This window comes from Anguilla anguilla, chromosome 16 (genome assembly GCF_013347855.1).
Source record: "Anguilla anguilla isolate fAngAng1 chromosome 16, fAngAng1.pri, whole genome shotgun sequence".
Classification (NCBI taxonomy): domain Eukaryota; kingdom Metazoa; phylum Chordata; class Actinopteri; order Anguilliformes; family Anguillidae; genus Anguilla; species Anguilla anguilla.
This window is the reverse complement of record NC_049216.1, coordinates 17,246,989-17,259,856: the sequence shown is the minus strand read 5'-3', so window position 1 is coordinate 17,259,856 and position 12,868 is coordinate 17,246,989. Positions and strand designations below refer to the sequence as shown.

Genomic DNA, 12,868 nt, shown 5'->3' with positions numbered 1-12,868 from the left:
CAGACCTGACCTGGGCTCTGGGGTGGGTTCATTATGTTCAGCATGCCCCCACACAAGGGGAAGTGCGGTTTGGCGTTTATCTCCACCCAAGATCAAATTTATTTCCTCTTGATACTCGATAAGGAAAAAAGAAAACTTGGAACATTCCTTCTCTCCATCAGTCATTGGGAGGATCGCATGGACCCTTTGTTTTCATACGAGCGATGAACGGGGGACTGCTTGGGAACTCAGCTCGCTACTGCGACGTGCCGTTCGGCACAGAAATGAAGTCTGACTCGTTCCCAAAGCGTATCATTTTCCAGCCTGTCGGCTTGAGTCAGCCGGGCTGCGCTGAAAGCCAAGGGCAGTGGAGGTTACGGTGGAAACTCAATTTTCAGTGTAAATGTTGAGCAACTCTGCAAACTGCAGTTTTTTTTCTTCTTCTTCTGTTGCCTAATGGCGCGGGGGTGACCTTTATTTTCCTGAAGTTTGGAAATGCGTATCGCCATAAAAAACAAAAAGCGCTGTTAGATTTAAAGAGCCGGTGCGGAGGCGTGGGATTCCCGACCGCGTCCGTGAGTCTGAGCTCTGTCACGCGCCAGCTATGACACAGCGTCCGCGTCCGTCAGTCTGAGCTCTGTCACGCGCCAGCTATGACACAGCGTCCGCGGCCGTCAGTCTGAGGTCTGTCACGCGCCAGCTATGACACAGCGTCCGCGTCCGTCAGTCTGAGCTCTGTCACGCGCCAGCTATGACACAGCGTCCGCGTCCGTCAGTCTGAGCTCTGTCACGCGCCAGCTATGACACAGCGTCCGCGTCCGTCAGTCTGAGCTCTGTCACGCGCCAGCTATGACACAGCGTCCGCGGCCGTCAGTCTGAGGTCTGTCACGCGCCAGCTATGACACGGCGTCCGCGTCCGTCAGTCTGAGCTCCGTCACGCGCCAGCGGCCGCAGGAGGCCATCGCGGCTGTTCTGTGAGGTATGGCGACTTTGAGGCGGGCGTGGTTCTCTGGGTCACCACTGCGTTGGCTTGTCCCAGAGACACAGCGGGCACAGTCCCGTGCCTGTGCCCTCAGTCAGCGGGTAGAGATGCTGTGCTGTTGCGCTGTGCGACCGATGGCATCAGAGGAGGGCACGCATTTCAGCCTCAGCACGGGGGGGGGTCACAGTGGAGGCGTGGGTACAGTCAGGCCTGTCGGGAAGATGAGGAAGTGGGGAAATAAAGAGGGGAAAATGAGCTTTGGGTTAGGAGCTGCGTATTTGTGCAGATGTATGAGTGGTACATTTCAGCTTGTGCATAATTTAAATGTTGTCTGTGTTGCTGAGAATTCAGCGTGACAGATATGTTTGTGCTGCTAGTTACATGGTGCTTATTTAGGGAAATATGTAAGCGGAACTCTCACTGGGAGGCATTTCTACATCATTAGTGCTGATACCACGAATAAGGCATCGCAATGGCTCTCAATAGTGCCCTCTGCCCCCCCCCCCCCCCCCCCCCCCCGGTGATGTCAGCAGAAGATGAAGTAAGTGGCTGTGTTTATGCGGGCTGCTCTCATGCTTGTGCTAACGTTGCTCTCCGTGTCTTTCAGTTCCCCCGCGCTTCCTGAAGCGCCCGGCCAACATCCACGCCCACGAGTCCAGGGACATCATCTTCGAGTGCGAGGTGACGGGCTCCCCCCCTCCCACCGTCAAGTGGGTGAAGAACGGGGATGCCGTCATCCCCAGTGACTACTTCAAAATCATTGTGAGTCAAGGTTTCCGTTGCAATTTTGTGTGTGCGTGTGTGAGAGGGAGATGTATCCATGCTGGTTTGTGTGTGTGTGGTTTGGAAACAGACCTGTGTAACTACTCGAGCAGCGCCCCCTACAGTCTCACTATCAGACCTGGTCCGATACCTGCCGCTAGCTGTTCTCTCACCGCCAGTGGAAGCCTGGGGCTGTCTGTCGTTCCTAATGGTCAGCTTCAAGTGTCTTTACTGCCCCCTAAGTGAGCGTAATGCGTGCTGTCGGGGAGCGGGAGGGCTCCTAAGTGAAATAAGATGGTCAGATTCGGGTGTGCTCTGTGTGAGGAATTAGGCTGCAGATGCTATGGGGCACTCCATGGGGCTCTTGACTAATTGCCCTGTGTCTGCGGGTGACCTTCCCCAGCGCTGGCCGCGCCCGTGTCCCGCGCTATTTCTGTGTGTGCTATTCCAGGCTAATGGCAGAACGGCACACGCTATTCATCTGCTGCTCTGGTCCAGTTCGGTAGAGGGATAAAACAAAATGTTGACATTGGAAAAAGACGTTGCTTTTGTCCCGTACTGTCCGGTCGTTTGCAGTCTGCCCGCTGCTGAGGAGATATAGGTCTACTCTACCTGTACACGGTCCACTGCGTGGAGGATTTATTGAGAAGTTGGCACAGGGCTTGTGTTTGGCACTCGGCTGGTTTCATCATGAACGTGTTGTTCCAGCGGGTGTAACCCAGTCATGTGACCTGTGTGTTCCTCCCTGCAGAAGGAACACAACTTGCAAGTCCTGGGCCTGGTGACGTCGGACGAGGGCTTCTACCAGTGCCTGGCAGAGAACGATGCGGGCAACGTCCAGGCCGGCGCCCAGCTCATCATCCTGGACCTCGGTAAGTTCCAGAGGGCTGTGGGGTTGCAGATCAGAAACACAGTGTCCCACAATGCCAAGGCACCCTGGTCAGGGTTCTCTCAGCTCTGGCACGAGAATACAGAGCCTGGATTATGTGAGAAACGCGCGGCTGGGATCCGACAGGGTCATATTCGGCCAACTGGCCAAACGAGCGGGGCGTGCGGTTTGACATTGCTTTGACTCCCCCGAACAAGCAGCTTGTGGAGAGATATGGAGGAGTCAGCCGGGCAGTGTCTCTGTGTGCTCATCCACAGCAGGTCTTCTTGTCTCAGTCCAAGGTCACTCTAAAATGCTGCTAAATATGCTAGAAGTCCAAACTTTTGAGGAAAAAAGAGATTTAAATGGACACAAAACAAAACAATGGATTTCACATTTGAAAAGTGAAATATCACAGGCCAGTAAAGATCCCAAAAGAAGGCTGTAGTTCAGTGGAAACAAGAATCAAATCAGTTTTTACTGCTAAGGAACCTTAATACTGGTGAAATTTTGGTGGAGAGAATTCCGTAGATCTAATTCACCCAACATAGATATAAATGCAATTATCTTAAATGATGCATGTCTAAAAAGCAGCAGGCGTCGCACAGACAGTGAATTTCTCGAATTTTGACTGTTCAGATTAAACACACTTTCAAATAGGCCCCATTTTGTTTCATCTTACTATGCTAGTTATGTAATGGTGCATATAGGCCCTCTGACTTTGGCTCGTTTCACATCTTACAAACTTCCATGCCCTGTGCTTTACTGCTTTGAGTCTTTTACTGAGTGTGAGCACAGTTACCGGTCGCTGTGGTATAGATCCCAAAATAACACACAAACTCCATTCCTCTCGTGTTCATATTCGTGTTCAACTCTTCCCAGAAATAATGAGATGCCTCATCTGAAAAACATGGCCTAACGAACAGACACCGAATAGACACTGACTGCTGAACGAATGTGTTCCAGGCAGAGAGGTGAGCATCTACAGGATCCCCATTAGCCGCAGAATGGAACACGGGACCTTCCTGGAAAGGAGCTTGTTTAGATATACGTGTATTGAAACCCAAATATACAAGCACGCAAACACCAGCCCCTATGTAAATGCTAACAGGTGCAAACGTGTGCTTCTTGCGTACACATGATGCAATTCACAGAAAATGTGAAGAACCATGCACAGACACACACATACGCATGCATGTACGTGCATCTGCGTGCGTACACGGGTATGGGTCAACACCGCATGGTTTTTAGAGGGGCAGGAATGTAAATGTAAGTTTCAAATAAAGCAATAATTTTTAGATATTGTTGTAGTTATATGTAGCTATGACCCTCATTTAAGCTCTAGTTCTGTGATATTTAACAGATTTGGTAACAATTTGATAGTTTGGGTTTACCTGCAGATAGCTGCACTGCATCGTTTTTGCACGTTAAATGTGAAAGTCTCTACTATGACCCAAAAGAGAATGTGCAGGTCGTGTCACTGACCCACATACACTTATATAACACACACACATATAACACATACATACACATTGCACATATAACAGATAGTTGCCCAAACTGGGTGCCCTATAAGTTGAACCTGCCGAGGGCTGAGACTGTAGTCCAGGTGTTAAGGTGGAAAGTTAGCCTCAGCTCTGAATTCCCAGTGAAGAATCAGCGGGTTGGTGCTGTTTACAGCGACGTATTTACACCGCTCAGCTCGTATTTATCACCACCCAGGAAGTGGTGCTTTTTGAGAAGGCGTGAATGTCGAAGCGCTTTGCGCTCCCGTAGGTGTCCTCATTAGGGAGCGTGGCATGACGGTGGGTGACTCGTCATTTCCACACAAGCCCTTCTCTGCCTGCCGCACTCGGGGCTGAGAGACGCTCTAATCGAAGCCGTCACATTGGGGCGCTCCTCTCCCTGCTCCCTATCCCCCCCCCACCCCCCCCTTTCCGTCAGCCACCTGTTCCCCCTCGGCCCCGTGCTGGGCCCTGGGATGGCATCACCCTGTGCCCCACGGCCTTCCGGCTGTCTCCAAATGGCAGGGCAGTTCCCCGTCCTGCCCCCCGTCCCGCTCCCCCGTCGCGCTTCCTCACTCCGGGTCCCCCCACGGGCCTTCCCGTCTCCCCTCCTCCTGGAGCCAGACATCTTTGCCTCCAGCAGCAGATGAAGGAAGGGCAGGGAACAACCTGTGTGTTTAGAGCCAAAGATCTGTGTGAGGATGGGAACGGTCAGGCCACGCCCACAGGAAGTGACCTTCAGTTGCTCTGTCAAGATCATCTCACAGCCAAGCTCAAATATTTTATTGTATTCAGCATATCATGTATTTTATTTAATCACATATCCCGTATTATTATTAATAGAATTAATTATTGGTTTACAGTCCATCACAAATGTGCAGTGTTTTATAAGGACTTTACTGGGTTCTACCATGTACCACTGTCTGTCAGCACGTGGTCATTCGACAGGCTTTGCTGTACATGGCAAAACACTTGATTGGTTAAAATCGGTAGAGCCACTGGTGAAAAATGATTGCTCCACTCATTTTGAGATTCACAGTTTACATTTCCCACTGCTACTGCACTGCACACCTTTCATTTTACACTGTGTACCCTACCCCCTGTTACACTGCTCACATGCACACGCACGCACACACACACACACGCACAAAGAGACCCCACACGCTCACAACAGTGCCCACGCAGGTCCGCGAGTTCACAGAAATGCACAAGAGGGCAGACCCCTGAACAAACGGCTCCCCTCCTGACCCCGGGAGCACAATCAGGCCCTTTATTCAGGCGCACAGGAAGTCGCCCGCGGCTGCGGCCCTGCGGTCTGACGGGGGGTGGGGTGGAGTGACGGCAGCCCCACGCATGGCGGCCCGCTCATTCAGGCTCAGTCAGGCTCAGAGGAAGCACAGCCTCAGCTCCGTACCACACATCTTGCAAACAGATGTCTGGGTGCAAGCGCCTGAGAGGGGCGTTAAGAAGCCGTAATTATGTAATGGGGGGGTTAACCTGAACCGGAGCGTGTGGAAATGACCCCCTGAAGCACCGCACTTTCCCCTGTCCTCTCTCACAACCCATGTGCATGTGTGATTTGGGAAATGCACCCGTCAGGTGTGGTATAGTCAGGTGTACCCCCGGAGCTGGGTCACACAGGGTCCACGCAGCCCTGCGACCTGCTATTTTGGGCCCCACGAAAAGATCTTGCATGGGGCCCCACCACCCCAGGCCAGAACAACATAAAATCTTATGTTCTATTATTGTTTGAGGGCCTCTGTCAGTCAGGACCCTTGGAATCGTCCTAACTCCCCCCAATCCCCCCCTCCTCCTCCCCCCGTATGGCGCCGCTGCCTGGACTTGGCAAGTGTGAGGCGTCTTGTTCCAGTGAACCTCAATGCTTCCACTGTTCAAAAAGCCATTCATTTCCGCTCTGCAAGACGCTCAAGAAAAAGTCATTTATATAAGATTCCCACAGAAGGCCGTGCAATACTTTAAGTCAAGATAACATTGCCACGCACATTTCTCAAAGCTTACGGTGCAGGCCAACGCGTGAAAGGAACACAAATTAAGGCTGTTGGCCTGGGCCGTCTCCCCCTCTCGCGCTACAGCGCGTGTTTGCTCATGTTCTGGAAGGTCTTCGGGGAGCACACACGTCCCTCGTTTCCCTCCCTCTTTGATTCGGGAGAATCGGCAGCCTGATTGCTGAATGTATTGTGCGGCTGAAGCCGTCGGGAGTAATCAGTGGGGTTATGACAGCTCGGAGGCCTGCTCCTCCCGCACTGGCTCTTTACCTGGTGGAGGCTGATTGTGTGGAGGAACAGCTGAGAGATTGCAGCAGGTAATTATGTTTCCTCAGAAGAAGAAAGCTTCATTCTCTTAGCTTTCTTTTTTTCTGTCTGGAGAATGGAGCTGCTTTCTGGCTCTTTGTTTGTGATTGCCTTGTTTGGCCGCACAAGCAGTTAAAAAGGAATGAAAGGCGCACGCACATAAATCACTTTGGGGAGTGTCACTCCTGCTCCTGTTTGTGATGACACAATGAGATGAGCCCCCTAATACACTGGCAAACGTAGGTGCAAGTGTTGCTGAATTATGGTTTTATTTTTGGCCCAAGGCCATGCATAGCCACTGTATGCTTTCTGTAGAATACCCAGCAGCTGTAAAATAGGCAGTTGCACCTGGACTTTGCTTCATGTAATTCAGTCATCGTGTCGGTGTGTTGGTGACTCCTGTCTGGAGGTGTGCTGGAACACTGCGGGACTTCCCAGGTAAACCCTGCACCTTCCCGTCCTTCCCTGCTTACAGGGAGTCGGGCGTCAGGGCATTGGCAGAGCTGCTCTCTGAGCTGCAAATGAAGGAACGTTGTGCTTCAGACCAGTGCTCCGTGCTTCTCCGCTTCTGCAGCTGCTCTGTCTCCATTTCCAGCGCGTTGTGGTGGCCTCCACGCCGCTGATCCATGACGCTGCTCCGCTGCTCTGCTCTCTCCTCAGCGGCTCTATTCCCCATCGGGTTTCTGCCCTCGATTAAGGGTGGCGCGATGCGGCCCCTCTGACTGTTCCATGTCACTGCTCTCCCTGGCTCATCCTCTGTTATTGGTTAAGTGCAGTGCGGTAGGTGCACTCCGTGTCACTGATCTGCTCGCTGTGATTGTGATTGAGGACAGTCTGGCGGTCTCTTACATTTCTCTCGGTCTCTTTCTCATTGCTAACCAAGACTACATTCTTGGATCGCAGCACAGATATCATTGTGTGTTGAAGAGCAGGTCATGAGTAACCTCTCAGAATACAGTCATCTTGTTCATTTCCCTTTTCTTCTCCTGCATTGTCTTGGTTTTGCATTTGAATGCTTGTCTTTTTCCTCCGACAGCTGTGGATTCAAAATGAAAGCGCTTTCATTCACGCTGTAAAGACGTGGTGTTCCGACATGCTGTGTTTCTTGTACCTGTCGTTCCTCCACAGGAAGCTAATCGTGCGTTTTCTGAAGCCTATGACTGTCCTAACGGAACGGATCAGTGTGTTTGTGTGGGAGCAGCCTTAGTTCCCCCTTCTTTGCGGTGGCAGTTTTACCCGCATGTGAGTCGGGGTTAGGGCGCAGTCAGGCTCATGGGTAATGGAGCGGAGAGAGTCCGCATCATCGCTCTCAGTCACGCCGCGTTTGGCGGCTGAGGTCAACCTGGCGGTAATGGGCTCTCCGTGCGCCATGCAGAGAGGGACCGCCCTCATCCGCCGCGCACTCAGATCCGCCGACCGAGGCCGTCGCCCCGCAGCCCGGTGACCTCGCCCACCACGCGCCGAAGGAAGGAGAACCAGGCAGCGGAAAGATGCCCTGTGAACACGGGGAGGATCTGCAGCACGTTAGCGCCGTGTTAGCTAGCGTTAGCGGTGCGTTAGCAGCACGTTAGCTAGCGTTAGCAGCGTGTTAGCTAGCCTTAGCGGCGCATTCCTTCTCCCCTCCCCCCCACCACCGCCTTTTTTGTTCCTCTGAAGGAGACAGGTGGCGGGGATTTGTGTGCGCGTTCAGCGGGCCCTGGGGAGCAGCGTCCTGCCGCAGCGGAGCGGCGCTGTGACAGAGTGATGGATGCGGTCGGCCCCGCCGCCGGCCCGGCTGATTGGGCCCTGTTTGTGTTCATTCCCGTCTGCCGCGCCGCTGCGTCGCTCGGCGCACCAAAGCGGGGAAAGATGGCCCTCGCAGCCGTTTGCCAGAACATGTAAACATGTCAGAAAAAGGCTCCCAGACTGGTTTTCTCACATAATAAAATCCAGGGAATGTCTTGGGCTGGACTTAAGCATTAAGCATTTCTTCATCTGACTTGTAAATATAATTTGTGTGTTCATGGTACAATGGTTCTATCCAAAGACTTTACCTTGGGGTACATTTTCAGATATGGTCTCATGATTTTCTAGAAAACTTGAAATTAGTTTTAAGTTCCAATTAGATAAGCTAAACAGGACCTATAGCTGTTTTTCTTTTTTCAGAAAACAGCCCTAGGTCCTGTTTGAACCATGGCTGTGTCTAAATACTATAATTTAATCCTTCATCTCTTGAGACATGGCCAGAAAGTCATTAAGCAGCCCTTCTGTACCTAGGGTTGCACACTCCATATGTGCCTTTACCTTAAGTTCTAATAAGCACAAATCTTCTCTACACTCAGTGACACAGTATTCATCTAAAGGATGCAATTATCAGCAGTGGTTCAAGATCATTTGAACGGGGTCATTTGTATATATGGGAATATATCAAGATTAAGTATTTTAATGATATGTAATTATGGGAAGTTTGATAGAGAGATATAATGCTCAGTCACATATGTAGAAGGCTTTCCCAGCATGCTTTGCCTTTTGTTTGGAATGTGTGTAGCCTGCCCAGTCTGGGACTTGGCACCATTAACCTCTCCCTCAATTAGCCTGACCGGCAGCTAATAAGAGACCTTTACAATATGAGGCTTTAAATGGTATTTAACTGCTGTAATGCCATCCTACACTTTCACATTCACAGCTGGCATGGTTCTCCAGACCTTGTCCTGAACCTTACAGGAACACAGCCTCTGTAATTTTAACTTTAAATCACTGTGCCAGATTTACGCTGTGTGAACCGAAGAAGCTAAGAAGTCAGCTATGGCCCCAGATTGATTGTGAAGAGCTTAAATCAGTCCCCTGATAGAATCCTCCTTTTTCCTATTGCCTCTCCCGGCCGCTGATGATGGAGAAGGCAGCAGTTTAGTTTCCCGTCCCTGGGCGATAGGACCGCTCAGCATGCATGGCAGCTGTAAATTGTCTGTTTACAGCATTGAAAATAAGCCTTGCTAAAACCGCTTTGCAGTTGTTGAATTGGCTGAAATGGACTTTCCTCTGGGGAGCTGGGCCCTAGCAGGGGCCTTAGGAGGCCAGAGCTCGGGGTGCCCGCGATGTCCGCAGTGCCCACGACGAGGGGAAAGGGGGGCTGCCAGAGCGCGGCGGAACACGCAGCGCGCTCCGCGTGCAGCAGGCGTTTCCTGTGAGCGCGCTCCTCCCAGCAAACGCCCCGTCGCTTTTAGCGCTGCGGCCCGCGCAGGATGTTGTTCTTCGCGCAGGATGTTGTTTTTCTGGCGAGGCGGCTCGATAAGCGTGCCCTCTCCACCGGGGGAGCCCTTCCCCTCGCAGGTGCAAAGATGGCCACACGCCTTCCCTCCCCGCCCGCTCGCTGTTAACGAGCGAACCTTCCTTTTCCTGGACCCCCTGCCAAATTATAGCTCTGAGTACACGCATACACACGCACACACACATACTCGCACACATGCATACACATGCACACACACACACACACACACACACACTCAGACACACACACACGCACACACACTCGCACACATGCATACACATGCGCACACACACTCGCACACACACACACTCGCACACTCACACTCTCACACACACACTCAGACACACACACACACTCACATACACACATACACACACTCTCTCACACACACACACACACACACACACACACACTCACACAAACACACCTGCAGCGTGCCCTCGGTCACGCCGCCTGGCGTACGCCAGAGAGTCTCACTCATCCAGTCATTAGCACCTCAGAGCTTTCAAAACACAGACATAGTTATCAAGTTGCTTTTGATTTTAAAAAAAACCTGGTATGTGGCAGTATCTACCCCAGTGTTCATGGCGCTTCTAAAGGGGTCTGGGTTGTACTGGGGTATTGGGTGTTAATCACAGGATTTCCTCTCTGGAAGCGAATGAGAAGAGGCTAGTGTAGACCCCAGTTCTGAACCACACTGCTGTTTATCAGCTTGAGTTTGCAGAGCGAAATGTCACAAAGGAAGTCTTGTTTTCCCCCATTGGGAGAAGTGCCGAAATGAGAAAGGATAAGCACTCAACTTGGCGAGATTGTTTATTCATAGAAATACAGCCCCTTCTGGCTGATTCGATCTCATTGAATGTATTATAAACAGTCCAGCGTGTGTCTTTGATCTCCTTCTCTTCACTGTGGTGTGAATCATGTGGTGTTGTGGCCATTAAAACAAATGACCTTCAGACAATGCCACTAGAAAGGCATCTTCAAAAGGGCACCGGAGGAAAAAAGCACTGTGTGAATTCAGCACAATATCAATTATTTAGCGGCTTCTAAATTAGATTATTGGAACTGTTTTAAAGAAGATTATTTTGTCTACACAATGGCGGGGCTGTAGCACTTGATTAAAAGCTTTGCGGAAGCCGCAGTGGGATTTTATGCCGGGATGGGGAGATCGGTTTTCCTGGTGTTTGGTCGTTTGTAGCGGGATGGCTTCTGAATGAGGGGCGCGTGTGAATGGGCTTTCCGTACCCATGCTGGGAGCTCTGAGACCTGGGCGAGCAGGTGCACCGAGGCACAGATTAGGCTTGCGCACGGGGGCGACGGGCGCGGGGTTTGTAAAACCGGAGTGGAACATAAACGGGCGTGGGGGGCGGGCACCAGATGGGCCCTGAGCTTTCACAGTCGTCTTTTAGGATTGACCCCTGCCAGGACCGCTGGGGGAGCGTAATCCCGCTCTGCCTCACTGCATTCAGACCCCCCCCCCCCCCCCAAAATCTCCAACCCTCAATCCCAGCAGCCCACGTCTTTACAGGAGTATTCCTGGTCCTCCCCTCCTGCCCGCGCCACCACCAGCCCATGCCAAGCTTTCATCTCCCAGACCAGTGAAGCAGAAGTCTGCTGGGAACCTGGAAGCCATTCAGCAGCACTTGTGAGAGCGAGAGACGGGAGTTTCCGGCACTTTCTCAAATCGCTGCAGGAAAAGCGACTGCGCCTCTCAGTGATATTCCCGTTTCACTCAGACACACTGGATGAACGCAGTTATGAAAGTACTCATATATTCTTCCCGTAATGGAGGACTCAGGAGATGGACCTCTGCCTTTTCCAGTATGATATTCCAATGAATATTTTTGAAGAACAATGCCTCATGGAAATTAAGCCTTGATAAATACTTTGACTTTTTTAGTAAGTTCTTGACTTGGCAAGTTTCAAAACAGTTTGTCAAATGTGGTTTTCAAAAGAGGCAATTCCATGCAGCAGGAGTTTGGCTAAAAGTTACCGATAATATCATATTGCTGAAAAATGAGGTTGGACACGATAGCAGAGATAAGATGGTGAATAATAGCTCCTGCGGCTGCTATCGGTGTGCCACCGGTTGAGCCGGGCCAGAAATGACTGCAGATGTTCTTTAGATGGTATTCTGCGAGGGTCAGCCCTTTCGGGAGCTGGGGAGGTGGGGCCGGGCCTCGCTCTCCTTCAGTAACCTGCATCCTGCCGTTTGCTTTGGCCGGCCGAGCGGCTCCTGTTCTCAATCATGTGCTTCAGCAGAGCGCGCGGATTACCGTGAGAGCCGGGCCTTATTGAGAGATAGCGCTCTTGAGCCTTCCAGTGCCGTCATTACTGATGAAGTGCGATCAAACGGAGGGCGGGGTGGGAGGGTGGGGGTGTGCGCTCGCTCCCCGCCAGCTCTCCCCAGCGGTAGGTATTCAGGGCGTATCTAGGCTCGAGGGCGGTGGAAAAACAAACAGCAGCAACACAGGGAGAAGGGGCCTGGGCCCTCTGCCATGTTTCCTGCGCACAGACAGCTCTTTAAAGTTAATTATAGGGCCGCCATTTAGGGCTGGGCTGGCACTGGAGCTATCAGGCCTTCTTTCGGTCCCTTCCTGCTCAAATTAGATTTTTATGGTGCCTTTCCCTTTGGTGTTCCCATTGCTCTCATAGAGGGATGTGTCGATCGAAACATCACCCCAGTTTTTACTTTTCCCCTGCACGGGACCCGAGTAGTCCCATTACTGCGATTTCGGGCCCTGTGGTGTCCAGGGCCCTGTGGTGTCCTGGGCCGGGGGACACATCTCACTCTTTCCCTCACACTACAGCTGTGGCTGGCTGGCTTACCACAGCGCATTCTTCCTTTTACTCCTCTCCAAAAAAGGCAATTACTGCTCGTTTCTCTTTCCTGTCGCGGCTCAGAGCGGCAGTTTGTCAAAGCGGGCGTGACAGGCGTTGCCTGGCGAGCCCCGAGGACGGCGGGGTCTGAAGATGAGCTGCGTCTGTGCTCCTCGCTCGCGTAATGAGGAGACGTTAAAGAGCTACGGCGCACGCGTGAAGGCGACGCTCACGGCGGGAGGGACGGGGCTCCCCCAGGGGGGGGAGAGCTGGCCGGAGGCGCGTCGTTTCAGACGCTCTGAGGGACGTCGCCGGGAGGACAGCGCCAGTGGGAGCCCAGCAGCTGCTCTCGGAGGCTTTTGCCTGCTTTGAAACAAAAAAGCCGGCAGAAAA

At 52.1% G+C, this 12,868-nt stretch overlaps 1 protein-coding gene across 8 annotated transcripts in view; it reads left to right on the top strand.

Moving 5' to 3' along the window:
* LOC118215229 (neogenin) overlaps window positions 1–12,868 on the top strand; it is a 163,077-nt gene that overhangs the window by 113,273 nt on the left and 36,936 nt on the right. For all 8 annotated transcript variants that reach the window (XM_035395785.1, XM_035395784.1, XM_035395786.1 and 5 more), the window contains exons 6-7: window positions 1,569–1,723; window positions 2,475–2,595. In XM_035395785.1, the coding sequence (XP_035251676.1) occupies window positions 1,569–1,723; window positions 2,475–2,595 (276 nt within the window). The remainder of the gene's footprint in view (window positions 1–1,568; window positions 1,724–2,474; window positions 2,596–12,868) is intronic.